Genomic DNA, 27772 nt, shown 5'->3' with positions numbered 1-27772 from the left:
ACAGGAAATAAATATGAAAACAGGTTCACGTAGTGGCTATAGAGAAAAAAAAATGAAAAGGAAAAAAGATATAAGTTGAATGACGCAAATTGGATTCTACCTGACCAGTGCATATTTATTTGTTAGTGCTAATAATTTTTAAAGTTGAGTGTGTGTTTTACCTTGTTTCATTGATATTCTACATGAAAGTAATGAATATTATTAAATGTTTTTGGTAAATTGTTCTTACAAATATTATAATATCAAACTTTATTTTAAAATCAGTTTCAGGTAAAGAACAACATCAATATGCCTATTGTGAATAGTGTAGAAACCTGTGGTCGAGTAGTAGTTACTGAAGGAGACTACCATTTCTTAAAAGATTATTTAAATGAGCCATTTGATGTTAGAGCAGGATTAGCTATACAAGTTTTGCAGATTGTGGAAGATTTTGAGGTAATGTTACAATTTTATTAAATAAGTTGCATTCTGTTAGTTTTGTTTCATTGTGTCAGTTATTGATCAAACATTTATACTGACTTATTTGAGAGCATTGGATTTTACTGTTATGTCATTGACATAATAGCAAAATCCACAGGTAAGTTAGACAAGGTAGATTGTCACTGTCATGAATTCAACATAAGAATATATATATCATTATAGTTGATTAGACATTTCAAAATCATTTCAGATCAGCTACATGAAAAACTGCCAGTTTAATCCCCCCCCTTCACTTTCCAGTACTGTTTGAAAATAATCATAATAAACAAGTATTAGCTTTCATATATTTTATTTTTTCTTAAAAAAAGAAAAAAATGGATATAACATTTGGAGAGCCAATTCTTTGCCATATAAAGAAAAGAAAATCATAAGGACTAAGTTGGAAATGAACTTCTTTAGCATATAGCAAAATTTTAAAAATTTAACAAGGCCCAGTTCCTGTGACACGATGATGAACTGCCACCAAGGAGTATATTTGTGGGTGGGTGGGAGAATTAAACAGATAATTGGTTGCATGATTATTTTAAACTAGGTAGTCAACAATTCCCTATAACAGTAAGTTGTTATGGCATCTGAAAAAGGCTGCTTCTTATGACATCAGGAAATTTTGATCTGAAAAGATCTCTCTCTCTCTCTCTTTACAGTTACCTGGATGCAAAGTGCACTGTTCCATCAGGAGTCTGTAAATGCTTTCCATTGGTTCCTTATTTTCACTATTGGACTTTGTTTACCAAAATTCTTCTTCTCACACTCTACTGAAGTTGATTTCCTCCATGTATTTTTTGGACAGTTAGGCTTCCTCTTTCCTTGTGGGTTCCATTCTAAGACTTCATGACAGATTTCTTGATGATCCAGTCTATCTAAAGTTTTGTTTTCTAATTTCCAGGTTGCCTTTTTTGTTAATTTGTTCTTTTCTTCCTTAGTATTAATAATATATTATTATTATGTGACACCTCCAGGGAGTCCAAAGACTCATCAAGGGAAGGCACCTAGTCTACAGCTGTCTCCACCACTCAATCCAATAACTACAATGAACTGCAACTACACCAACGGCATCTATTGCCCACCACCACTAGTATTTTCACAAACATCCATGACCACGGTGGGATTCGGACCCACAGCCTTTTGGCTGGAGAGAGGATGAGCTAACCACTCAGCAGAGGTGTAGCTAGGGGAGGGTGGAAGGGGCAGTCTGCCCTGGTGGCACTTTATCTTTTTGAACTTTTGCAGTTAATTCTAAAAAAAAAAATACAGTCTCAAGAACTCAGTTCCAAATATTCTAATACTACTGCGAATTTTCCTCACAATTGCTGTAAGTGTTGCTAGTTGTGAGTGGAGTTTTTCTAAATAAAATTTATTAAGAATTACCTACATTACTATGAAATAGACTTTGCCAATGTCATCAATTTTTCTAACAGGAAAGCAAGAAAAATAACATTTTAGAATGTTGAACTTAAAGTTTTACTTCAAAAATAAACAGTGTTTTACTTTATTTCCCTATACATCGTTTTGACTTTTTGTATTTTTGGTGTGTATTGAGAGGGGCGACAAACTCGGGGACTGCCCCGGGCAGCAAAAGCTCTAGCTACACCACTGCCACTTGGCCAATGAGGTTGGCAAAATTTATGGCCACCAACTTAGAAGTATGCTCCCCTGACATCGGTTTATGAATGTTTATAGCTTTCTTTGTATTTCTGTTGAAATCAACTACATTCCATATAAAATAATTAATTCAATACATGCATGAAATATTTTTATTTTTGTAACTGTGAGAAGATTTTTCATTTTCCATACTCTACTAAGTTTAGCATATGCACTTCTTATCTTTAGAATCGTTATATCAACATCTGCAATATAGTTGCTTCTCTATCTGCAGATGAAACACTTTCAATATGTGTAAAATTTAAAATAGTTTCAATTTTTTCATTTTCAATTGTACTTTAGTACCTTGTTCACATCAATTCTCATTTTTCTTTTTTCCCCCCAAACCAACTTTCAGTGATTCTTCTTGTAACATGATTAGTTTATTTTACATGTCAGTGGTCAATTAGATATTATCATTGTGACACCTCCAGGGAGTCCATGACTCATTGAGGGAGGGCTTACTCCACAACTCTGTCTCTACTCAATCCACCAACTACAACGAACCAGAACCACACCAACAGCATCTACTGCCCACCACCACACTAATATTTCCACAGACAATCGCAAACATACATGCCCATGACGGGATTCGAACCCACAGCCTTATGTCTGGAGAGCGGATATACTGACCACTCAGCCAGTTAGATATATGTCATCTACAATCCAGATTTTCTTCTTCCTAGTGTCTGTCCTGCTTTAAGGCAGAGTTCACTCAAATACACAGCTTCCTTCATTTTGTGCAGTCTATTATTAATTACTATTATTAACATCTGACCTCCATGGAGTCAGAGACTCATCGTGTTTTAAACACTTCTACTATTGACATTTGCTGTATGCATGTCTTTAGTTAGGTGATCAAGCCAAAGTCAGCCTCTTGGTCAATGCTGTCAACAATAAGCCTCATGGCTAATTTTGCCACAGAATTTTCATTGCTATATAGCACATGGCCATACCATCTTAGGCTTGCCTCTTGCATCTTTTCTGTTATTGGTGCAATGCCAAGGATCTAACATATGTTGGTGTTTGGTATTCACTTGAGCCTGGTGGTGCCAAGCGTCCATCTCTGCATTAGGATTTGCTAGTGTTTCTTTGTTGTTAGACAGTATTTTCAGTATTTTGTTGTTAGACCAGTAGCTCCATATGTGGCTACTGGTCTAACAACTGTTCTATAAATCTTTTGATTTTAAGTATAGTGGAATCTTCTTTCAAGAACTCCAGTGACTTGTTGCCACTTCATCCAGGCAGCATTGACTTGGACTTCAGCATCTGTTGTTGTTGTATTGCCATTTGAGCTAATGCTGAATCCTAGGTGTTTGAACAGGATGCATTTGTTCAGCTCCGTGACATCCATTGTAAGCAAGCCATCGGTTTGGTCACCTTCTTGCATATATTCTGTCTTAGTGTTAAATCTTATTCCAAACTCATACAAATGAGTTTTCTATTTTTGTGCGAGATGTTAGAGGAGTTTGTTTTGCGATGTAGTGTTAAGTATGTCATCAGTATATAATAGTGTTCAGGGATGTGGCTTTTGAATATCCTTGGTTAGTGTCCATTCAAATGATGAAGAGCAGGAGTGAGAGGATAGAACCTTGGTGAACTCGTACCTTTATTGGGAAGATGTCAGAGTTTCCTGCTGTGCAGCATACTGTGCTGGTGACATTTTGATATAGCATTTTTATGCATTGCACATAAGCTTCAGGTACATAATGTGTTTTCACTGCCATCCAAATAAGATCATGTGGTATATGGTCAAATGCCTTTTCCAGATCTAAGAAGGCTATATGTATGTTTTTTAGATGCTCTTCTTTAGATGTTTCTCCATTAAGAGCTGAATGGCATGGATTGCATCTGTTGTTCCACAATTTTTAATGAATCCACACTGATTTGGTAAGATTACGACGATGGCTCTAAGGCATGCATTGAGTATCCATTCGAAAATCTTCATTGTATAGAAAGTAGCCAAATTGGTCTGTAGCTTAAGCAGTCACCAATGTCTCACTTGCCTTTCCAGATGGGAATTGTTATACTGGTTAGCCAGATTGATGGTATTTCATTTTTGTTTATAATCTTGTTAAACAGCACTGTCAACCATTGTGGTTAGAGTAGCTTCCAGATTTCAGCTGATATATTATCTGGGCCGATGGCCTTGTTGTTTTTCATTTGATGAACTGCAATATGTACTTCATAAGTGCTGATAAGGGGCACAGGTCCAAGGACTTCTGTGGCTGTTTGCAATGGTGGGTGGGAGAGCTCTTCTTTACTGATCTTATCAAAGTAGTTTTGCCGACAATGTAATATATCTTTCAATATTTGTAACATTTTTCCAGTTTCATCTTTGATATTTATAATGTGCCCTAGGTCTTGTATAAAAGACTGTATATTAACTTCTTGCCTTCTGATGTGTCCAGCAGATCATATATCTGTTTTTAATGCTTAGCTTTGGCAGAGGCAACCTTTGCTTTTGTTACAGATTTTAGGTTTTGATGTCATTTGCTGTTTGATTGAAGTCTACAATCAGTGTTTCTTCTAGTAAAGTCTTCAGCTGGGATTCATGTTCTGTTAATTTCTACCATTTTATATGATTGGTCTTATACAATGTTGGTGTAGACTGATCAATGTATCTAGTACTAATAAACAGTGTTGGGTAGTTACATTGCCTAATGAGATGTCTTTCACTTTAGGTGTGAAGTTCTCTTTTTGAAGAAGGTATTTATGACTGCAAAATTTTGGGCTTCAGCACATTCTAGGAAGTTAGTACCCTCCTCATTTCGCACACTATCATAGTATCCTGCACACATGTGGTACATGTCAGGAATTTGATGATGATCATCAGTTACAATTACAGCATCTCTTTTCTTCTGAGTGAGTGCTCACCAGGCTTTTGTTTATTTTTCCTTCATAATTTTGAATTATTTTTGCTATATACTTGATTATAGTGTTTTTGTTCTCTGAGGATGCTGGTTTGAATCCACCAGCAAAATCAGTAGACTTAATAAACTCATATTTTATTTTGTTTTAATATGATGAGTTAATACTAAGAAAAAAAAAATAGCATGAATATTTTAACAAGATCCATTTTTGAGGTTAGATTGATTTCCTGATTGTGACTTTGAATTAATTAATGATAATGATTTCAATTATCTCACTCTCAAATAACAAGAACACCAGTTATACTCTACTCTTAAATATGTTAGCTGACTCCTGGAACAGTAGTACTTTTTATGACTCCACCCTCGAAAGGCCATAAACTGTGAGTGGACTAAGGATTTTTTGGTATTTTACTTATTTTCTTATAAAAGCCAGAAATCCTGCTCAGAAGACCAAAAATGGTACTTTTTCAAGTCACTTTAAGGCCTTCAATAAGCAGGATGGTGGCTTCACACCACGAAATAAAATTATTATTTTATGGCATCTCCAAGGAGTACGGAGACCCAAAGATAATCACAAATATCCATACCAATACTAGGATTCAGACTTGCAACCTGTTGGTAAGAGCAGATACAGAGTCACTACTCACTCAGCCACCCAGGCCAGCAAACTGACCAGACAAATGAAAGCTCATTATCGTATGTATTATTTCTGGATTCTTAAATAATTTCACGACGAATATGCACATATAATTTAGGCACATTTGAAATGTAAAAATATAGGTTCAAGAAGGTAATTGACATTATGCATATGTGCTTTGTTAACTAGTTTCTCTAGTTAACAGAGCACATAAAAAATAAAAAAATTAATATGTTAAAAATATTCCTTATTGATATTTATTTAAACTCTAGGAAGAAGATCCTGATTGGTATTTTATGTATACTGAATTTTCTCATGACACCTTAGCTGTTACAAAAGATGGAGAAGTAATTGTCACAGATTTAAAAGATATTCTGATTTTGGAGAAAGCTGTTTTTCCAGCAGGTATGTCTTTTGTGAAATGATTTATTTCATTTGACTTTATAAAAGAATGCTGTCATGTTCCTTCATTTATATATGTCTGTAAAATATTTTAAAAAACACACAGCTTTGTCCTAGCATCATCAAAATTTGATGCTAGAATGACAAATCCATGAAAGTTTATTATTAATAACAATAATAATAATAAACGACTTTACTGGGGCACTTAAGGATCAAAACTGTATAACTGAGAGGAGACCACTACATAGCCTTTAAAGGAATGCAGAAAACCAACCAGGGCTTCTGACCTAATGTCAAATCCTCACCTTTTTGGTGCACCTTGTTAGGTATCTACCTGGATAGTTAACAAACGAGGATGGGCTGATTTGGGATTTAGCCAACCAAAATGTATTCTTATTGGCTTAAACCACAATATTAAATGATGGTACAATGTGGCAAAATTTCATGCTAGCTGAGGCGTTGCCAAGTTAAACAAGGGCCCCAATGTTTTGGCCAGGGAAACAGGGTGCGCAGCGAAAAGTCAGCTACTGGAAGAACAAACCCTAAAACACACTCCAACTCAACATCACCACCAGAGTTCAAGATCAGTACTATCAACATAAGAAGCCTCAATGACAAAGAAATGGAGCTAGCTCAGGAATTGGATAAGTACCAGATCGACATACTAGGGGTGATGTAACAAAAAAGACAAAAAACTAGTGACATCTTTCTGAGCAATATATACAAAATGTTATATTCAGGCAATAACAATCAGGGAAAAGAAGGAGTAGCTATGGTATTCAACACTAAATGTGAGGCTAATCTTCTTGAATGGAAGGCAATATTAAGTAGAGTGATGTGGGCAGCTATCAGAATGGGGAACTGGACAATGAGACTTATTTGTGCCTATGGTTCTCACAGGAAGTTCTACTAAGGTAGCAATTGGGGGATTTTTTTTTGAGGCTTTAGAGAAAGCAACCGATACAATGAAAAATGAAAAGTTGGTCCTTGTTGGGTCTAAATAGCAGAGTAGGAAATGATGATTGTCAGACATACAAAAATGTTTTGTGAAAATTTGGAGAAAAGAGCAAAGCTAATAATAACGGCAAATACCTGTTGGATTTCTGCTCAGGACATGGACTGGTTATTACTAACACCATGTTCCAACATAAAAATGTGTATAAATTTACCTAGAGAGAAGAAGCAAGGAATAAGAAAAGTCTCATTGACTATGTTATTGTCGATAGTGATATTTTATCTTTGGTGCAGGACATTAGGTGTACAGAGGATTTGAAATTGGAAGTGATCACCATTTTAGTTTCGAGTAGAATAAAATTGAATTTCATATTGAAAAGAAGAACATGTAAGAAAGTTTTAAAGTGAATAAAAGGTGAGCAGCTCTTAGATGTGAACTGGAATCTAAAATATGCAAACATTATTCAAGAAAGAATGAAAGAGTTTGAGAACAGGAACCAAACCTTCAAGATTTCAGTGGCAAGCCCTGAAGGAAACATTGGTTGATTCAGCCAGAGAGGCATGTGGTGAGGTTGTCTGCAAGGATAGAAAACTCGGAACTTAATTGTAGGCACAGGAAGTTAAAGAGGCAGTGAAGGAAAAGAAGAAAGCATATCAAAAGTTCCTGGCAAATAATTCGGCTTGTGCTCTTAGAGAATACAGAGACAAATGTAAATTTATATTTATATTCTATAAATAGAATTTATATAGAATATAAATATCAAGAAGGTGGAAAGATATTCTGGAGGTAGTTGAAAAATCTCAGAAATGGAGGAAAGAGTGCTGTAAAAGGAATTAGAGATGAAGTGGACATGAAAACTGGAGGAAAAGATATCCTTGAAGAATTGAGTAATTACTTCGAAAAATTGCTAAATGAAACAATCAGTGACAGCACAGTGGTAAAAAAACACTGACTAGGTATGCAATCAGGAATATATATCCATACTTGAAGTAGAAAAACCCATCAAAAGCCTAAAATGTGGAAAGGCAGCTAGAGTAGATGATATTTACCAAAGTATGGCAGTATAAAAGTCTTACAGTGGCTGCACTGCATAGTTCAGAAGGTTTGGACAGAGGAACGAATTCCAGATGATTGGAGTAGAGCTCTCATAGTATCCATATAAAAAGGGGAAATAAACTGAACTCAGTAGAGTTTTCTACTGAGTGTTCCTGGTAAGATTTATGCCAGCATACTTGAGAAACAGTTGAGAAGGAGTGTGGAAGAGAAGCTTGGTGAAGAACAAGGATTAGGATTCTTGTTTAGATTTTCACTTTACGACAAATAGTTGAGAAATCATGGAATATAACAAAGATCTGTATTTAAGTTTTGTAGATCTGGAAAAAGCATATGACAAGATGCCAAGAGAGAGAGAGAAAGAGAAGCTATTCAAAACACTACAGTTGTAAAGTGTCAATGGGCCAGTATTTCAAGCAATACTCAGTCTTTATTTGAGTTCTAAGTCAGCAGTTAGAATTGAAGGAAGTACAGGAAGATGGTTTAATGTTAAATCTGGTGTCAGACAAGGATGTATATTATCCCATCTGTTATTCATTATCTATATGGATCACATTATAAAGGAAAGTGGTATTAAACCTGATATCAAATTTGGAGATGTAAATCTCAGCTCTACTTTATGCAGATGATGTTATACTTATAAATAAATCCAGTACAAGTCTGCAAGATTCCCTGACTAAATTGAATAACCGTTGTAATAGATATGGTATGAATGTTAGCAATAACAAGATACAGGTAATGAAAATAAGCAGAAACATTGAAAATATTGACTGCATTGTGAATGGATATAGAACAAGTAAAACATTTCAGATACTAAATAGACAACAAATCAACACAGCTGGTATGGTGGGAAGTCAACTGAATAAATTTATGGAATAAGAGAGAAATTAGTGAAAACACTAAATTAGACGTATACAAGACAGTATTCAAACCAACTTTAACTTATGGATCTGGGAGCTGGTTTAGAAATAAAACACTTGAACAAAGACTAGAGACTGAAATTACTAAATGAAACAATCAGTGACAGCACAGTGGTAAAAAACACTGACTAGGCATGCAATCAGGAATACATATCCATACTTGAAGTAGAAAAAGCAATCAAAAGTGTGAAATGTGGAAAGGCGGCTGGAGTAGATGATATTTGACCGTGGCTCGTTGGTCTAGGGTATGATTTTTGTTTAGGGTGCGAGAGAGGTCCTGGGTTCAAATCCTGGGCGAGCCCGTTTTGGCAGACTGGTTGGCCAAGTGGTTAGTGTATCTGCTCTCCAGCCAAAAGGCTGTGGGTTTGAATACTGCTGTGGGCATGGATGTTTGTGATTGTCTGTGAAAGCACTAGTGGTGGTAGTCAGTGTTAGATGGTGTTGTTGGTGTTAGATGATGAAGGTTGGTGGAGTAGTGAGATGCAGAGTTGTGGAGTTGATGCCTTCCCTCAAAGAGTCTTTGGACTCCCTGGAGGTGTGATATAATAATAAAAAATGCTCAAGTATGGCGATATAAAAGTCTTACAGTGGCTGCACTGCATAGTTCCGAAGGTTTTGACAGAGGGATGAATTCCAGATGATTGGAGTAGAGCTCTCATAGTACCCATGTATAAAAAAAGGGAAATAAAACAATATGAGAATTATAGAGGTATTTCCAAACTGAGGGTTCCTGGTAAAATTTATGCAAGTATACTTGAGAAATGGTTTAGAAGGAGTGTGGAAAGAAAGCTTGGTGAAGAACAAGCTGGATTCAGGCCAAATAGTGGCTGTTAGGATCAGATTTTCACTTTATGGCAAGTAGTTGAGAAATCATGGGAATATAACAAAGATCTGTATTTAAGTTTTGTAGATCTGGAAAAGGCATATGACAAGGTGCCAAGAGAAAAGCTATTCAGAACGCTACAGTTGCATGTGGTGTCAATGGGCCATTATATCAAGCTATACTCGGTCTTTATTTGAGTTGTAAGTCAGCAGTTAGAATTGAAGGAAGTACAGGAAGATGGTTTAATGTTAAATCTGGTGTCAGACAGGGATGTACATTATCCCATCTGTTATTCATTATCTATACGGATCACATTATAAAGGAATGTGGTATTTAACCTGATATCAAAATTGGAGATGTTAATCTCAGCTCTTCATCATCATTTCATCATCCGCATAAAGTAATTATGCAGACGTTGTTGTACAAGTCTGCAAGATTCCCTGACTAAATTGAATAACTATTGTAATAGATATGGTATGAAGGTCAGCAATAACAAGACAATGAAAATAGGCAGAAGTTTTGAAAATATTAACTGCATTGTGAATGGAAACCTAAGAATAAGTAAAAATATTTCAGCTACTTATGCATGATTCTTAGGGAAGATGATAAATTGAATATGGAAATTGACAACAGAATCAACAAATCTGATATGGTAAGAAGTCAACTGAATGAATTTATATAGAATAATAGAGAAATTAGTCAAAATACTAAATTAACTATATACAAGACAGTGTTCAAACCAATTTTAACTTATGGATATAAGAGTTGGATTAGAAATAAAAGACTAGGGACCTCAAATATGAGAGTCCTGCAAAAGATTAGAGGAGTGAATAGATGGAATTAATGGCAATATCATATTAAAAACGAGGATATTAGTAAAGAACTTGAAATGGTTAGCATCCAGGAATGTGTTAGTAGAGCTAATCTCATGTGGTATGGTCACTTAAGCAGAATGGGAGAGGAAAGATTAGCAAAACAAGTGTTCTCTGCCAGGTTGGCAGGAAAAAGATCCAGACAAGGATATAGGTGGATTAACAACAGTAAAAAGTGCCTTAGAAGACAGAACTATAATATCTGATAACATTGGAGTCTTGACAGGTAAGAGATTGATTTGGAGGAAAATTGTAGATAGGAAGTTAGTAATGATGTAAGTTTTCATGTTGTACTATCATATCCTGTACATCCCTTGAGGGTACATGCCAGGAATTTGATGATACAACTTATGAGTCGTGAAGTAAATAATTTTCAATTTATTCATGAAATTCCCAACTTGACATTTTCTTAGTTGCTTAGTATTTCTGTTATCAGAAATCATTCCTCAGTGCTGAACAATGGTAATTATTCTTCCTTTTCAAAATATTTAGGTTATTTGTACTTTCAGAAACTTTTAACAAACTATTTGATTCAAATTCATTACTCAAATAAGTACTCTCTGATTTCTCTACATGCATTGCAAACAAAGCTACAATTTTAACTTAACTTATTCGATAGCATTGCCCTGCTATGAGAATTTTTATTAAATTATTTATGTATTTTTTAAGCATTGAACATTTAATGAGTTGTAATAAGAACTCTGCCTTCTGGATAGTAGCATAAATCATTTTAGGGAGTTTTTTGAAATAGTATCCAAAATGGATGGTATATCATCTACCATAAGATAGTAGTTTGGTAAATAGATCTCTATTCCAGATACAAATTTTTTTTGTAACATCCAGCTGCAAAAGGTTTTGTATCTATAGTCTATTAATACTGTGATTGGGCTAGTGCTATTTTTTTTATTTTATTTTTTTACAGAAGAAACTCTGCTGTAGAGATCAAACATTGAACTTTTTCAATCCACTTTAGGTCTCTAATAAGCAGAGCAGTGGTCTCACACTGCCCTTGCCCAGTAGATATATTCGCAAATATCCATATCCAAATTGGAACATATTAACCACATGAGCTTCTTTGAACCTTCCTATGAGGTGGGTAATAGTAATAATAGTAGGTCTAAAGGTAAGTAACAGTAGCTGGATCTGTGGATTGAGTGGTGAAATCCATATTAATCCATATCTCTGAATATGAGAAATGGAAGCATGAAATGGTAGAAGTGGCACCCATTAGCCTTGCCAAGCAGCCATATGGCTCAATTCCTATTTGAGCAGGAGGAAATTTCTGTATTTGATTTATAGACTGCTACAGAGTGCCAATTGAGAAATGCCAAATTTTTTTTTACCACAAAACTGTTGACCACTATACAAGCCTGGTTTGATGAAGGATGAATGCCCATATTCAAGCAAAGATTATCACTTAGTTCACCAGATCAGGTGTTTGGGTCAGAAGAGTGAAAGCATTCAGATCATGGGAAGGAAGAGCAGAGATTATTCAGCACCATTATATTGATAGAGGATCTCCATTTCAGAGACTGATAGGACATTTAGCTTGATTGTCTGAGAGGATAATGTTTTCCTTTTCCAACCAGTTGAACATAAGTTAGTTCTGCTGTGGTCGTGAATTTTGTAAATGTCTTTAGGTGTGAGAGAAACTTGGCAATTGAAAATTTGGACTACCTGTGCTTCTTACTTGTTATAGAAGTGGCGTTCCTTCCACTAAACCACACCACCTTGGATATGCTCTACTGACACATTCTTGAATGCTAATAATGTCAAGTTCCTTTCTAATATTGTTATTTTTAATATGATTCTGCCATTGATGCCATCAGTTCACTGTCTTAATTTTTCTCAGAATCCTCATATCTGTAGTCTCTAGTGATCAAGTACTTTATTTCTAACCCAACTCTTAGATCCATAACCTAAAACTGGTTTGAACACCGTCTTGTATAGTGCTAGTTTAGTGTTTTGGCTAATTTCTCTATTTTAAAAAAAAAAATCAATTAATGCCTTTTTGTTCTAATATATTTTGGAGACTGAGTAGGCAGTTCAATCTCCACTGGTAGCCAATCAAAGATAGCTGGCCCAAGGCTATTACTAATTAATCGGTACACAGTGTAGGAGACTGCTAGCAAGTGCTGCCATCTTGTGGTCCCTAACACAATATTTTTAATGTCTGAAAATAGTGTGGGTTTGACAGCCAATTTTCTTCAGTTTATAGAATGAAAAACCTGAGTTTCTGTGAGAAAAAACCCGCTTGCCCGTGCTAGAGATCGACTAACTCAGGAACCGGTCGAAAAAAGGCTTAGAAAATGTTCCTCTAGTCAGCAACTAGATTTGAACTCAAAGTCTTTCTTCGTGCAGTCGGGTGCAAACACCACTTCTACTGAGTACACAGGCTCTTCTCTCTATATATATATAAATTTATTCAGCTGGATACCCACCATACCAGCTTTGCTTATTCTGTTGTCTATTTCCAGATTCAACCTCCCATCTATACTAAAAACTGTGCCTAAATAGCTGAAATATATTACTTGTTCTATTGGATCTCCATTCAGAATGCAGCTAAAATTTCCTATTCTCCTGTCTGTTTTCATAGTTTTGGTCTTTTTATTACTCATTTTAATGCTAAATTTGTTATAGCTGTTATTAAATTTAGTTAGAGAATCCTGGAGACTTGCACTCGACGTATTTAGGAGTACATCTTCTGCATAAAGCAGATGACGTTAAGTTTGACTCCAATATCAGGCCTAATGCCACTTTCTTTCATAATGTGATCCATATAGATGATGAATACAAGTGGAGATCATGTGCACCATTCTTATCCCTGATTTTACATCAAACCATCTTCCTGTATTTCCTTCAATTCTAACTAGTGAATGACAACTTAAATATGGACTGTATTGCTCTGTATAATGTTCCATTCACCCCATACAACTGAAGTGTTTAGAAAAGCTTTTCTCTGGACATCTTGTTGTATGCCTTTTCTAGATCAACAAAACTTAAGTACAGATCCTTTTCATATTCCCACAATTTCTCAACTATTTGTCTTTAAGTGAAAATCTGATCTTGACCATCTCTATTTGGCCTGAACTCAGCTTGTTCTTCTCCAATTTTCTCTTCCACAAACTTTCTAAACCACTTTTCGAGTATGCTCACATAAATCTGACCTGGAGAATTAGTAGAGAAATTCATCTGTAATTCTCACATTCAGCTTTATTTATTTATTTATAATAAATTTATTTATAGATGGGTATTATGAGAGTTCTACTCCAATCATTGGAATTCGACCTTCTGATCAGCCCCTCTGAATTATGCAGTTGTAGCCAATGCAAAACTTTAATACCTCCATACTTAAGCATTTCTGCTCAACTATCATCTACTCCACCTGCCTTTTTCTACATTTCAAGTTTTTGACAGCTTTTTCTACCTTAAGTATTTATATGTACTCATCTTTGCATTCCTCTTGAAAATTTTCTAGTAAGCTTCTGTCACTGCTTGATTCATTTAGCAGTCTTGTCAAGTAATTACTCTAGACATCTAGGATGTCCTTATCTTCTTTTTCATGTCATTGTTATCATCTTTGAATACTTTTACAGTAATCTTTCCTTCATTTCTAAGCTTCTTCAATAGCCTCCAGAACATTGTCACCTTCCTGATATTTATTTTCCATTCTCTTACCTAAGTCCTCCTGTGACATTTGTTTATCTACTTTTACACATAGCATACTCTTGCATTTTTCTCTGTATTCTTTTAGGACATCTGCCAACTTACTCGCTAGGAATGTTGGGTTTGTATCTTTTTATGTATCCAGCATGATGTTCTTATTTTTTTCTCATTGCAGACAACTTCACCACATACCTCCCTATCTGAATTAATCAGTGTCTTTGCCACTGAGACTCTAAGATTTAGTTCTTCTTTTCAATGTTTCATTTTTTTCTTTAAGTGAAAATCTGATGTTTGTATAGTCAAATTTAAGCTCTTTTCAATGTAATTATCCATTTTTATCTTGCTTATTATTAAATAATGGTCACTGCTAATTTCAAATTTCTGTATACTCTTGTATCCTGAACCCAGCATGATGTAGTCAATGAGGCTTTTCTTATTTCCTGTGTCTTCTCTCTCCATGTGAACTTGTGCACATCTTTATGTTGAAACATGGTGTTAGAAATTATTAGTCTGTGTCCTGAGCAGAAGTCCAGTAAATACTTACCATTATTATTAACTTTGCCCTTTTCTCCAAATTTTCCCAAAATGTTCCTATATGCCTGGTGGGATTCATTTGCTATTCTGCTGTTTAGATTTCCAACAAGAGCAACTTTTCCCATTTTCTGTGTCAGCTGGCTGTTCCTTCACTTCTTCCTTAAAAGAACCTTCTGTGGGACCATAGGCACAAATAAGTTTCATTGTACATTTTCCCCATTTTGAAGTTTGCCACATAACTCAACTTGAAACCTCATTCCAATCAAGAAGTTTATCTTCATGTTTAGTGTACCCCTTCCTTTCCTTGATCATTATTGCTTGAAAATAACATCCTATTTATAATTTAGTAAAATCTCACCTGTTTTTGTCTTCTTTATCTTAGTAATACCTATGTCCACATGTAATTTTACAATTCTTCAGAAAGTTTGATTTTCTTTCTATTAAAGTCCTTATATTGATGGTTCCTATCTTCAGTTCTTTTGATGTTGTGTTTGGTTTATTCTTCTTCTAGATGTTGAGTTGAAGGTTGTTCCAGTAGTAGCCTTGTTTAACTGGGTAAAGCTCTAGCCTTCATGAAATCTCATCATGTTGTACCATCATATGCATTTGTAGTTTAAGCAAATAGACAGTACAGTTTGGTCAGCTAAGTCCCAAATGGACAGCCCATCCTTGTTCATTCAGTAACCAGTAGATACCTACTTATAGGGTGCAGATACCTACTAATGGTATTGGATGTTAGGTCAGAAGTCCCAGTCTGTTCTCAGCATTCCTGAAAGTTGATGTGGAGGTCTCCTCCCAGTTATTTGGCTTTGATCCTATGTGACTCCATATACACTATCTACCAGTAATTGTCTGGACACCCCTCCTCTCCTTGAACTTATAGAACATTCCAGGTTTGTTAATAACATAAAAAAACAGTGTACAGATAGTAGGAAGCAGTATTTCATTGTAGTAGTTGAATACAGGTGGTATAGCAACACAGCATGAACTCATTGACTTCAAGAGAGATGTCATCACTGTCATATTGATGGCATGTCCATATGTGCCATTGCCACTCAACTGGAGCATCCAAAATCAATGGTTGATGATGTGATCAACAAATGTAGATGTTCTGGCATCACTAGTGCAGGGAAAACACCCAGGGCAGCTGCCAGAAATGACTGACAGGGACAGGAGGGTATTGAAACGGGTGGCACGCAAAACCGGATACAATTGACACAGACCATCTGTGATGATGAGCACTAATACTGTATGAAAAGATTCCAAAATGGAGGCCTCCCCCCTTCACATATCTCAGAATTATTGTGTGTGTGTGTGTGTGTGTGTGTGTACCTTTAGAAAATTAATATTTATACTGATAAATATTAATTTTTATTTTATACGTACAAATATTTATTCTAATAACAATATATATATATATATATATATATATGTATATATATATACACACACACACACACACACACACACACCATACATAGATACATACATAGACCATCTAGTGATCCAAATACTACAAAACTTTGCAGGAATACATTGTACATCATGTGGAAGCAATATCTGAGGGGAGACACCAGATTTTTCCCTTCATTCTGGTTGTTAGTACTGTCCACAGTGATGGCACTAACCTTTGCTCGTGAAGCTGTGCTACCTAAACAATTGCAATGCTGTTGCTGGCCTCTGCAAATTTCGTCACCTGAACGCAAGGTTCACTATCTCCATGTGTTCTGCGACGAATTATTAGCCATTTGAAGAAATGGGATTGTTGGCAGTTAGAGGTTGCAAACCAGTCACTTCACAAGTGAATGCAGTTGCTACTGCTGTTATGGAGCAGGCCATAGATAATAGCATTGGTTCCTGCAGTGTATATGCTGTAGCAAGATACATGGATGTGCCTTATGCAACTATTTGGAAAATTCTGCAAAAGAGAGTCTGCATTTCTACCCATTCAAGATAACCCTGATGCGGGAGTTGCACCTGCAGGACTTTGAGAATTGACTGACATTTGCTTTAACATTACTTGCTTGAGTGGAGTTGGAAGCTGCATGGCTGTGGATGATTTTGTGGAGAGATGAGGCTCACTTTCACCTGAATGGAGCTGTGAATGCCCACAATTGCTAGGTATGGGCTAAGCAAAACCTGCATGCAATTCAACAAATTCCTTTGCATTCACCCAAAGTTACTGTCTGGTGCAGATTTGTAGCTTTGTTTATCATTTCGCCATTTTTCTTCTTTGAGGGCATTCACCAGTCAAGTCCCCGTGACCTGCTCAGTTACTTCTGAGAGGTATCATGATATGGTAAACAATTTTGTTGTGCCACAGCTACGCCAGAGCCTGTGCATGAATTCGGTCATTTTCATGCAGGATGGAAGAGCCCCTTCACACGTCGATTGATCCATACATGATTTTCCTCGAGAACATTTCACAGAAGCCAGAATGATCAGTCATGCGTTACCCACTGCATGGCTGCCTCATTCATCTGATGTGACCCCCCCACCTGTGACTTCTAGCATTGGGGATTTCTCAAAGACAGAGTTTATCCAATCATCCTGATAACTTGCTAGCGCTGGAAAAACAGCATAATGCTTTGTGGCATACTAGGAAGGGTAGCACATTGAACAGCATATGAATGCATAATGGAAGAGTGAATAAAAATGTGTTATTTATACTTCTGTTGTTTATCTCCTTATACACATACAGAAAAATTACTCCATCTACATTCAGTATATCATACATCGTCCCTTGCAGTGAGTTTTGGAACTGCTTCTCTCCCCACTCCCCTCAGATATCACTTCCTCCTGATGCACACTGTATTCCTGCAAAGTTTCGCAGCATTTGGATCACAAGGTGGTGCTCCATGAGGTCTTAAACAGTGATACTTTAATTTTAATCACCCTGTACAGACACACACACACACATATATATATTTTAAAAATTAATGATATACTGACTAAGGACACAGAGAAAGGTAAGAAAAACTTTAATATAACATGACTAGTTTCGTCGGAACGTCGTCATTCCTATTTTGTTAATTTGGGAAGTCCATGTTTTTTACCTTATTTTTCCAGTTTTTTTGTTATTATTTACATGCCTGAAGAAGTCGGTGTTCCAACGAAACTAGTCATGTTATATTCAAGTTTTTCTTACCTTTCTTGGTGTTCTTAGTCAGTATATCACTAATTTTTAAAATGTCTACAAGCCGAATCAATACTAGTCACAATATATATATATATATATAAAATAGCATGTCAGAAGTATAAAGGAAATTTAGCTACTGATTCTTCCTGTAAAGATTTATAATCTTGTGATGGGGAGGACTATTTAAAATGATCAAAAGCAAGCTTTCTAAAGAACCAATCACTTTAAACTGAATAGGAATTAACACACTTTTTTTTTTAAATACATTCAAGAATCCTTGTTAGATTTCCATATTGTAATTTTTGTAGATAAGGTGACAACCAGAAATTTAAATTATTGGTAAATGGAGCAGAAAGATATTTTTTTTACTCTGATAACTTAAAAAATAAAAACAAATATTTTTAATTGGCATATTTAAGTATTTTTATTTTTTTATAGTTAACCGAAACCAGGTTACAAGTGCAGAACTATGTAATGAAGGGTGCTTTCAAAGATTTAGCTTGAAAATGTTGTTTGAGCAGAATACGTCTTCTGTATGTTCTGAAGTACCTCAGTATGGTGAATTGATGTTTGCTATCATTTGCAAGGAAGTGTTATCTAATCTCAGTGAACATAAAGCAGAAGGATTTTTCAACTTTGATGGAAATAAAATACATAAGAAATCTGAAAATATTGGTGAGTAATGAAATTTAGTTTAATTCTGATTGATCTATTTAGTGTAAACAATTATTTTATGGGAAATGCTTCTTATTGCAATGTCAGATTGTATTCCTAAGGTTCAGAGTAGGAGTAAAATGTCTGAATCATGGAATTATGCAGGAACTTCTGAGAAAGAAGACATTATTATAGAGAAGATATAACAAACAAGGTACCCCTCAGAAGCATGAGTATAATAAGAAAAGAGAAATTCTCATATTGAGAGGCTGAAGCATTAAAGCAAAACCCTACAGAAGTTTACAGTCATGCTGTTAGTAGAAGAAAGGGAGAACATGGAAGATTTTGTTCCTTCTGCTGCTGACATAACAAATGTTCAGTGAATATTTTATTAGTGTATTTCATGTGGGAGGGGAGGGGTGGTAGGAAAGTGGTTAGAATATTAAGTAACCCTGATGTTAATAAAGCTGTGGTGCATGGGATAATATTATTACCATTGTCATCACACCTTGATGGAGTGAAGAGACTCATCACGGAGGTCTCACTCTCACACATGCAGCTCATCATACCTTGACTTAAATGCATTCAATGTCTCTGCATTCACCTCTCTTCCATGTGAAAAACCTACTCCTTATCCCCTCCTCAGATTCCAGGGATGGCCCTTTGTTCTCCCACCTTCCACCCAGTCTATAAAAAATCTGATCCATATTAATCCAGTAATAACCCCTTAGCAATTTATATGTCTGTCATGTCCCTCCCTCATCCTTCTACCCACTAGACTCTGCAATTTGCATTCCCTCAATCTGTCCTAATACTCAACATTCCAGAGACTAGAAATCATCTTAGTCAATTGTCTCTGCATCCTTTCCAACATCTCTTCATAACTATTTATATATGTATGTATAATCACTTATTTATATATATATATATTTTTTTTTTTCCTCTAAGACACATGCTAATCTAATCTGCCAACCAGAAAAAACTTCCTATGTGATTTCTTTGTGTTGACCAAGTTGCTGTAATATCTTCAGTCTACCATAGTTTGTTTTTCTGTTTTAACCAGACTTCACCTTGCTTCCCTAGCTGAGTCAATGTTTTTTCAGATTTTGTCGTTGTCCTTTGTTATTGCCACCCTAACTGGCACTTGTTGTCAGAACACTTAACACAAATACAATTATGGAGATATGAGGGGAAGCTAAAAAGTTCTGATAAACACCTGAATTGAGATTCTACCTCAATTTATGGTGATTATCACAACGTTACAGCACACCCTTATAGATTTGCAGGTAGGAAATGGAATTTATACACCTACTGAGAGAAAATTACTTGAGCCAGCATGTGATGGAGGGGACTCAAGGTGCAAGAGTATTGGATCTGGTCATAGGATCAGAAGAGCCATCTATAACTAAGGCCACATTGTCTCCAATTGGGAAAAGTGACCATGCAGTCTCGAGTTGGAAGATTGTAAAATATGAGGAATATTCTGTCAAGAAGGAGATAGGTGGAATTACAAGACAGGTGATTATGATAAGCTTAGCAGGAAGCTTGAAGCTGTGCAATGGCATAAAACCCTGCAAGGGAAGGATGTTAGTAGTGCACGGGAGATAGTATGGGGCATCTAGAGGAAGCTGTATTAAATTATCTAGTATACCTAAGACAAGGAGGGTTAATCAGGTTGGAGTTCGATCGATGAGTAATATCATAATCATGAGCTGCAGAAGAAGAAAATGCTGTGGAAGGTATATAAAGTGATGACCAGCAAGCTCATGAACAGGACAAGAGTCAGGTAAGGAAGATAAAATCAGATTATGAGGAGAAACTAGCCTCGCAGACCAAAGGAAATCCCAAAGAGTTCTTTTGTTATGTGCCAAGTAAGAGGAAGAATGACTATGGAAGATTAACTTTAATGAGTCGCAAGGTGATAGAAGTAGATAAAATAGTTGAGTTACTGAGTGACTCAATATGAATAGGTATATCATTCAAGTGAGGTTAATGCTTTGACAAGAATTTATGTTGGAACAGAGGTGGATGAATTGAAGGTTGTTGGGATATTACAGAATCTTAGTGTGAATGTAGCTGTGGGATTAGATGAGATATCAGCTGATGTTCTGAGGGAATGTGCAAGGGAACTGGCAGTACCTCTGATTAGGCTCTTTAATTTAATCCTCAGTGCTGGTAGTCACTCATCATGATACTCATATCAGGGAACCCAGTATTGACACGTAAGCTTTTAAACTTGTTTGGAAATAGAGGCTCGAACCCATACAATACGACTGCAGGGGCTTCCTTGATGGCAGGATGAAGTGCGGTCCTGGAAGCAAACAAGGTGTGGGACAGGTAAGCATCCCAGTTTGTCTTGCCTGTCTGCCAGTTTAGAGATAGTGTGTTTTAACGTTTAATTAAGTCTCTCACACATATTCCGTTTCCTTGGGGATGACGGGGGGGGGTGAATAGTTTTCGTATCTTCAACAACTTGCACAGCTGCAGCATGACTTCAGCTGTGAAGTTGGAGCCTTGATCTGAGAGGAGAGTTTGGGGTGTCCCATATCTCGAGATGATAAGCTTGAACAATTTGTCCGCCACGGTCTTTGCTGTTTGGTCCTTCATAGCTGTGGCTTCAGGGAACCTGGAGAACATGTCTATCATCATCAGGATATATTTGTTACCCTTTGAGGTGGTGGGAAGTGGGCCAATGATTTCCATGGCCACAGCTTGAAAGGGACGCGTGGGGATCGGAAAAGGCTGAAGAGGGGTCTTTCCTCCAATACTAGATTTTTGTTGGCAAAGGTGGCAAGAGTCTAAGAGTTTTTCTCCTTTCACTAACCTTTTGTATACCCCTCCCCATATGTGGTCCATCTTCTGGGCCTCTATAATGAGAGATTTCTCCCAGACTTGTAGGTGGGGGGATGTTCTTGTTCTCCTCTAACCCTCCAGCCTTTTGTATGGTGTTGACCAGTTCTTCCCCTTTTCCGGTGTTCTCCTCTGGCTCAGAACCTAATGATATAGACAAGTAGTTCGCCACTACATTTGCTTTCCCAGGGATATATTTTACTTCCACATTGAATTCTTGTATTTCTAGGGTCCAGTGGATAATCGTTTGGTTCTTATCCTTCATGGACGAGATAAAAGATAGAGGTTTGTGATCTGACCTCAGGATGATCCGCTGCCCTAGTAACATATATCTAAGTTTTCTCAGAGCGTCGACAATGGCCAGTGCCTCCTTCTCTAGCACAGAATTTCTTTCAGAAGGGGAGAGTTTCCTGCTGATGAAGGCAATAGGCCTTCCCCTTCCTTTTGCTCTACTACTGAAGCAATGATGTCATTGGAGGCATCAGCTGAGAGGAAAAAGGTTTGTCCGAGCCTTGGGTAAGTGAGGACAGGTGATCTAGTCAATGCTAGGTTGAGGGATTGGTATGCATCCTGTTGTTCTACCCCCATGTGAATTTCACCCCTTTTTTTGGTTAGTCTCACGATCAATTTTTACAGAATGAATTTTCTGTAAAAATTGATCATTCCCAGGTACCTTTGAACTTGCCTAACAGTAGTGGGGGTTCTAGCCTTTAATATAGCTGTTATGTTATCTTGAGTGGGGACTATCCCTGCCTCACTTACAATGTACCCTAGGTATTCTACTTCTCTTAGGAAAAATTGAAATTTTGAATATTTCAGGGAAAGCTGGTCTTCATCCAGTCTGTCCAAGACAGCCAAAATAATTTCGTTGTGACTTAGTAGATCGGATGAGTAAATTAATAGGTCATCTTGGAAACAGATGACTCCTTTTCCCAGCATGTCTGAAAGGATGGAATTCATCAGACTCTGAAAACTCATGGCAGAATTCCTGGCACCTTGAGGAAGTCGACACAGTTGATATTTTTGACATCTCATGGTGAAGCAAAAATACTTCCTGTCTTCCTTCCTAAGGGGGATTTGGAAGTAGCCTGAGTTCAGGTCCAGCTTGGAAAAATATCTTGTCCCTCCCGGACCTATTAACAACTCCTCGATCTTACACATGGCAAAGTCAGTGTGCCTGGTGACCTTATTCACCTCACGTACGTCTAACACAAATCTTAAACCCCCCGTTAGGTTTTTCCACAGGTATGAAAGGACTGTTCCCAAGGAATTGGATTTCTCAATAAGTCCAGCTTTCTCATAGTCTTCCAATAATCTCTGGAGTTTGTCCAAGTGTTTTTAGAGGCGTTTGGTATTGCTTAACATACACAGGGAAGTTGGATTTGATTTGTACAGCATGCTTAACCTTGTTAGTGCAGGATAGAGAGACCTAACTTCTTCAGTGAACACGCTGGGAAAACGATGAAATATCAAACTAAAAAAAACTCTAAATTTCAATTTGCTCATGTTCTGACTGATGATCTGATAGTGTCTTGCACCAACTTCCTCTCCCATTCAATTGAGACTTCCTTCGAATCTCCTACTTCAATTTCTAGAGCTTCACTAGTATCCCTCCCCTTTCCAGTTATGAATCTAGGCTGGAATTTTTTTCCCACAAAGAGATATCATATTGCTAGTGAAGTTACATATGAACCGGTGTTTCTCCAAGAAGTCGAGTCCCAATATGACTTGGTTGCTCGTATCTGAGAGTTCAGGGAGAACCAGTACTTCATAAGAGAGGTTAACTGGAAAACAAGACATTCACCTTCATATTTGAGAGGAGCTCAATTTTTGCGACTCCAGTAATTTTCACGGGCTTATCATAGTTCAACGAGCTCATCAGAAGAAACCTTCTAATTTCCTCGACCAGCAACATTGGTATCACTGATATATGTGCTCCAGTGTCTTGTAGGAATATACAGGGAATTCCTTCCAAAAATCTCTCGACAAGGGACAATGGTATTCGTCCTACGATCTCTGCAGTTGCCACACTTTGCATCTTGTAGGCTTCAAAGTTACATGATTTGGGTTTACCTACTGACTCATCGGACTCTTGGGTAGAGAGTCCTCGTTCTTTCACGATTGACCCTTTGTTACTTTCTACGCATGGTTGGACCCCTTTGTACTAAGGAAATAGTCCTTAAACTCCTAATCGTAGGTTCATGCCTAATCTCACAATATTTGTTCAGTGATGGATTCACCCCTTCTTCCTTTCCATGCTCCAGATGATCTGACATTACTGTTTTTATTGCCATAGAGGATTGATCTTGCTCTGATGACTTCAGAAGCTCAGCTCTTCCTTTGGAGCTGGAATCGCTCTTGCATTCTGAACAAAAGGAAAAGAGGGGGGGGGGATTGTGTGCTCAATCCTTCTAGTAACAACCTTCTCAGGGAATTAGCATGAGACATTTCCTCTAATATTCTTTCCCTTTCCTTGGCCAGCATATAGCACCCATCCAAGTTGTTGGCTCACTTCTTGTATATCACCTCTCATAATTCATCACATAGCCCTGACCTGAACTGTTGGAAAGTTATCCAATCAAGGTGAGACCTTTCCTCCATGGACACTGTCATAGATCGTGTAATGGAGAGCAGTCTGTTCAGGAAATTAGTCACATTTTACCTTGTAAAGTTTCCAGAAGGTTTGGAAGGGACCCCCCCTTCACGAGAAAATTTGGCAATTAGCACCTCCTTAAATTTTTCATAGTTTAATGTTTCCTTAAGTACGGGGGGAAGAGTAGAGAAAATTCCTAGCTTTCCCCACTAGCTTACTACGCAACAAAATTAAGAGTTGAAAGTCCATCCATCTCCCTGCCTTTCGCAACTCCTCAACAGTCCTGATGGTCTTGAAAAATTCTCCGTCATCCATGTTTGAACTAGATGGTAGACTCATACTTGTAGATAGATTTACAAACTTTCGATAATATCTTACTTATTATTGCAGAATAGATTCCTGCACCAAAATCATCTGATCTTAAGTCAAAACCGACCTACTAGATTTACAAAATTAATTTTTCTATGTTTAATTTATGTAAATCTACATCCTACCAGCTGCGCCATTGTAACGTCGTTGTTTTTTTTTCTATTATTTTTATTGTAAAACTTATTACTTCTTTAATTTCTTTCTAAATAACAAAATTTTTATCTTACTTTAAAACTCCAATCAAGTTCTTATCCATTGCGCTCCTTCTATGATTTTCCGTAGCCTATCCTAGAATTAGAATCATGTGCAAAACTCAAACAAGGAGAATGCCTCAAGCTAGAGGCCAATTTCTCCCTGATTGAAAATCTGGTATGAAATCCTTTTCGGAACTAAGCGAATTTATTTGTTTAGCTGTGGCATCTTAGTTCCTATACAAGAAAGAATTTCTTGTCAGAGATATGACTCGCAGATTATCACGATTTCCAAAAACCATCAGAATTACTCAAACTCTTACTAATTTACTCTTAACTGCAGTCGTAGCCGTCTCCTATCTTAAACTCCTGCACTTCTTACATATATAGGTTCTGTATTTATAGCAGGTGGTGCATTGACTTAAATGATCAGACATTTAATTTGGGTTAAAAGACAGAAATTTATTCATAATAAATACAATGCATGTTAAACAAAACTTAAACTAGTTGAAATTAAATATTATGACAAAATTAAATAAGCTAAACTAACACACAAGATAAGGTTCACAATAGGTAATTCTCATCAGATGATATATAACAAAATATCAACCTGCCCATATCCCAATTGCTTAATACAAATAAGTAGATTTAGTCTCACTTCCTTCTTAATTAACTTCAATACAATACATCGACCAAAAATTAATAATGCTTGAAACTTTACACTTGTAATACTAAAGATCCTTGTTACAGAAATATGTATCAAAGTCCTGACTTCTGCCTTAACGAGTCCGATTTACAAATTTTATACACAATTGCTCACCCTGGCTTCAAGATATTATACAATAAGACATAAACTGTAGTTTACCGGCCTGAAGAATTCAATTAGACGATACTTCTCATTCTGTTCCTTTAGACTTTCTTTCGATCGCTTCTTTGTTCTTTGTCTTGGCCAGTCGATTATTCTTCGGACACATGCTTCTTTCTAACCTTATGCTCAGGAACCCATCAGACAGAAATGTGCGTTTGGAGCTACTCGAAACATTGACGTTCGCTGTTCGTCTCGTCGCATGAAATGCTATGCTTGGACAAGCCCGCTACTTAGCCACATCGTTGTTGCCGCCGAACGACACTTATTTGTTCCCGTCACTTCGAAGCAATTACCCATGGAAAACCACAGGGGACAGCCAACACCCAAAACCTGAACAAGTTGAAAAATAACCACCAAAAAGAAGCCTCGAACTAGCATCGCTAAAACTTTTATAGGCTCCGTGTCTGTTCTCCCTATTACGTCATTGATTTTTGCAGACGCCACCCAAATTTTGCACATCACACCTTCTCTTCTCATTGCATCTTCGCAAGATTAGTTTACACGTGCCTTCGGTTCGTATCGCAATTTGCCTGCAGTCATGATATTAATCCGATTACGATTGTTTACGCTAAACTTTGACCTTCTTGTTACAAAGTCTCCTTTACAATACTTTATTTTCTTGTCGTTATTTAAGGACCATTTACAATCTTACATGAAAAGACTATTAATATTATATGTACAAAGATTCATCTATTATATATTTCCAAGTAATTTTTTTTTTTTTCAGAAAGATGTTTCATCTCAGTTAAATCTCAAATGAAACACTGAAAGACAATTTAAGTGTTCATTCCAGATTTAATAATGTACAATGGAATCATAACCTTACTTCAATGTGTCAGCATCATTGCCATAATGCACTGTGGCATTATGGCAATGTCTTCACAATGTTACCAATGCCCCAGGATCCCTTATTTCTGCCACCTCCTTTTAAATTTTCCCACCAATCTTATATAGTCTGCATCCTATTTATGATTCCCAAACTTTAAAACCTTAAACTTTGTTTTGAACTGGTAGAACCCATTTATTACCCATTCAAAAAGTCTATTCAAGTCCACATGCATTCTACTCAGTTTTCCCAATTTTGTATCATCTGCAAATAACTATATATCACCATGCAAGTCCTTCCCAATATGATTTACATAAAATTAAAAACAGGCTCTTGGCACATCACTAGTGACTTTATTCTTCTTTGATATCATTCCCTCATACATGACTTATTGATACTTCTCGAACAGCTAATCTCTAATCCAAATGCATCAGTTTATTGGCTTGTCATGTGACAATCTATCAAAGGCTTTAGCAATATCGAAATATACACACCATGTGTGCAGCTCCTTAGTCCAGTGCTTGTGTCACTTTGTTATAATAAGTAGATTTCTAAAAAATGATCTTCCTTTAGCAAACCCATACTATCCATCAAAGAGAAAGTTTCTGTTGTCAACCCAATTCTGAATCCAGGTCATTGCTAGCCCCTCTACCTTTATCATAACTCCAGACAAACAGATTGGCCTGTTCATTTGAAGCCTTAGGCTTCCTTATCAACCCCCCCCCCTTTATGAAGCAGAATAATTTTGCTCTTTTCACTCCTTTGGAACTTGAGCAGATCTAAGACTCATGTTAAAGAATTGAAAGTTGTTAACTCCCTAAAACATTCCCTCAAGCCAAGTGGTGATATACCATCAAGTCCTTATTAAGTTTACTCAATTCCTCATGTATCTCCTGCTCGTTCAGTGACTCCTCACTGCTCTCTCCAGTTCTGCATGATGCTACTTTCATGAGAATGAAATCCCTTTATGAATTGTTTTATCATCCTTTTATAATCATTTTTCATTCTACTGGCCACATACTGAAAACACTCTCTAGGACTACTCTTGGCCTTATTAGCTAACTGCTGCTCATAACTACACCTTTGCTACCTTTAACAAGCCAGTTACCTCTTGCTTGCTCTTTGTACTCCTCGTGCAATACAACTGACTGTTGCCATCACTCAACTTATGCTGCTGCCTTCCAAATTTCATGCTTCACCTTTTCATTTCATCCACCTTATTTGACCTCTTGACCTTTGTAATGCATTCAGACATTGCCACTGCCACACAATTCTGAACAGGTTCCGAGCTGCATTGGTCTCCTTTCTTTCGAATTCTGCATTCCATAAAATAGCTGCAAGCTGTCTCCCATTCTCACAGAAGTCCTCATATGGCTGGCCACCGTCCAAGTAAAAGTTGGTGAAAGTGACCATGAGGGCACCTTCA

At 36.8% G+C, this 27772-nt stretch overlaps 1 protein-coding gene across 5 annotated transcripts in view; it reads left to right on the top strand.

The window, feature by feature from the left end:
• The window catches only part of LOC150098914 (divergent protein kinase domain 2A-like), a 416716-nt gene that overhangs the window by 372171 nt on the left and 16773 nt on the right, over positions 1-27772 (top strand). For all 5 annotated transcript variants that reach the window (XM_090404859.1, XM_090404862.1, XM_090404861.1 and 2 more), the window contains 3 exons: positions 265-435; positions 5904-6036; positions 18434-18670. In XM_090404859.1, the coding sequence (XP_090260985.1) occupies positions 265-435; positions 5904-6036; positions 18434-18670 (541 nt within the window). The remainder of the gene's footprint in view (positions 1-264; positions 436-5903; positions 6037-18433; positions 18671-27772) is intronic.

The sequence above is a fragment of the Typopeltis vanoorti genome, chromosome 15, assembly GCF_054136105.1.
Source record: "Typopeltis vanoorti isolate ZY-2024b chromosome 15, IOZ_Tvanoo_1.0, whole genome shotgun sequence".
In the NCBI taxonomy this organism is placed as follows: Eukaryota; Metazoa; Arthropoda; class Arachnida; order Uropygi; family Thelyphonidae; genus Typopeltis; species Typopeltis vanoorti.
This window is presented reverse-complemented; position numbering and strand designations above follow the sequence as displayed.